At 38.7% G+C, this 1,254-nt stretch overlaps 1 protein-coding gene across 1 annotated transcript in view; it reads left to right on the top strand.

Moving 5' to 3' along the window:
* The window catches only part of LOC147948277 (uncharacterized), a 1,266-nt gene extending 569 nt beyond the window's left edge, over window positions 1-697 (top strand). Inside the window, exons 3-5 of the mRNA XM_087466024.1 lie at window positions 140-251; window positions 333-457; window positions 567-697. Of these exons, the coding sequence (XP_087322150.1) occupies window positions 140-251; window positions 333-457; window positions 567-697 (368 nt within the window). The remainder of the gene's footprint in view (window positions 1-139; window positions 252-332; window positions 458-566) is intronic.
* Window positions 698-1,254: the final 557 nt, after the last annotated feature.

The following is a 1,254-nucleotide window of genomic DNA, read 5'->3' as shown; positions in this document are numbered from 1 at the left end:
CGATTACGTCCCCTTCGACCAAATTTACGAATGATGGCCTTGTTGGACCCAGAACTGTTGCTTAGGTAACGTTGCATTGTGTTGTTCCGGTTTTTAATATCATATCCAGTACCATAATTCTAATGACATGACACCATAGACACGATGGGGCAATTTACTCACGCCGAACGAAGAATATTGGTGGACGATCCAACTGCTCCACGTTTTGCTGAGAGAACCCGGTTGATACGGTTTTCATTGACGAATCTTGAGTGAGTCGTTTTCGCGATTATTAGCTTTCACACACTTTAAAGATATATCGGGCTATTAACGTAAGGTGTCTCTGTGTGTAGGGGTCATCACTTGCAATGTGTGGCTTATGATGAGATGGTCGATGATTTCGTCCGCAATTTTTGGCTATGCGGAGGCAAACCAGTTGTAGTCTTGCGATTCTGGAGGCCCAAGTTTAAGGATGGAGGTACTGATTAGGCAAACGTATTTAAAACAATTCAATCACCTTTTAAATATTAGATTACTGCATAAAACTAATTTTGGTTACCCTTTTTCCTTATTTTTCCACGCCGCAGAAGGGATGGAAGTGGTTAGTCAACCGGGTGTCTCTAAAGTGATATTTGAACCACCCTTCCCTGAGGTTAGAGATTTCAAACTCCGGTTGGAATACTTCGACCAGCGCGAGTGGAGTGACGACGATTCGTAGCCTATATTTCCATTTGTCAATGTTGCTTACATTCCAAACTTCTAAACCACGGTGCTGGACTCTTTATATTATCTTCATTACCTACATCCCAACAATCTATCTTACGTGGATAGGAATAATTTGATGTAAAATGTTTGTGTGTATTACGCATGGTTAATTATATATTTTTATTTGGTAAGCATCTACCTAATAGTGCCAACCTTTAATGTTAGACGTATGTGTACAAACGTGTACAAATGTTTATGTTTATGTTTAATTTCAAGGGTTTGGTTGATAATAATAACACGACAAGGTTTCAAACAGTCTTTTTTTTAGACGATAAAAAAATGGGAGTACTACTAATAAAACGACCAAACTACTTTAAAAAATAGGTCATTGTTGCTAGTATAACCAAAGTCGCAACAAACACATTGGTCAGTTTTAATTCCATAGTTAATCCATCACTCTTGTACGCAATCAACACCTTCATCCTTTCCAACTCCATCTGATTTTCCTTGTGCATATTTAAGATGTTAGCAATCTCCTCTTTTTGTCCCTGAAGCGCTTCACGCATTTGA

This window comes from Camelina sativa, chromosome 2 (assembly GCF_030686135.1).
Source record: "Camelina sativa cultivar CO46 ecotype springtype chromosome 2, ASM3068613v1".
NCBI classification, from domain to species: domain Eukaryota; kingdom Viridiplantae; phylum Streptophyta; class Magnoliopsida; order Brassicales; family Brassicaceae; genus Camelina; species Camelina sativa.
The sequence above is the reverse complement of the archived record's forward strand: the minus strand, read 5'-3'. Positions and strand labels throughout refer to the sequence as shown.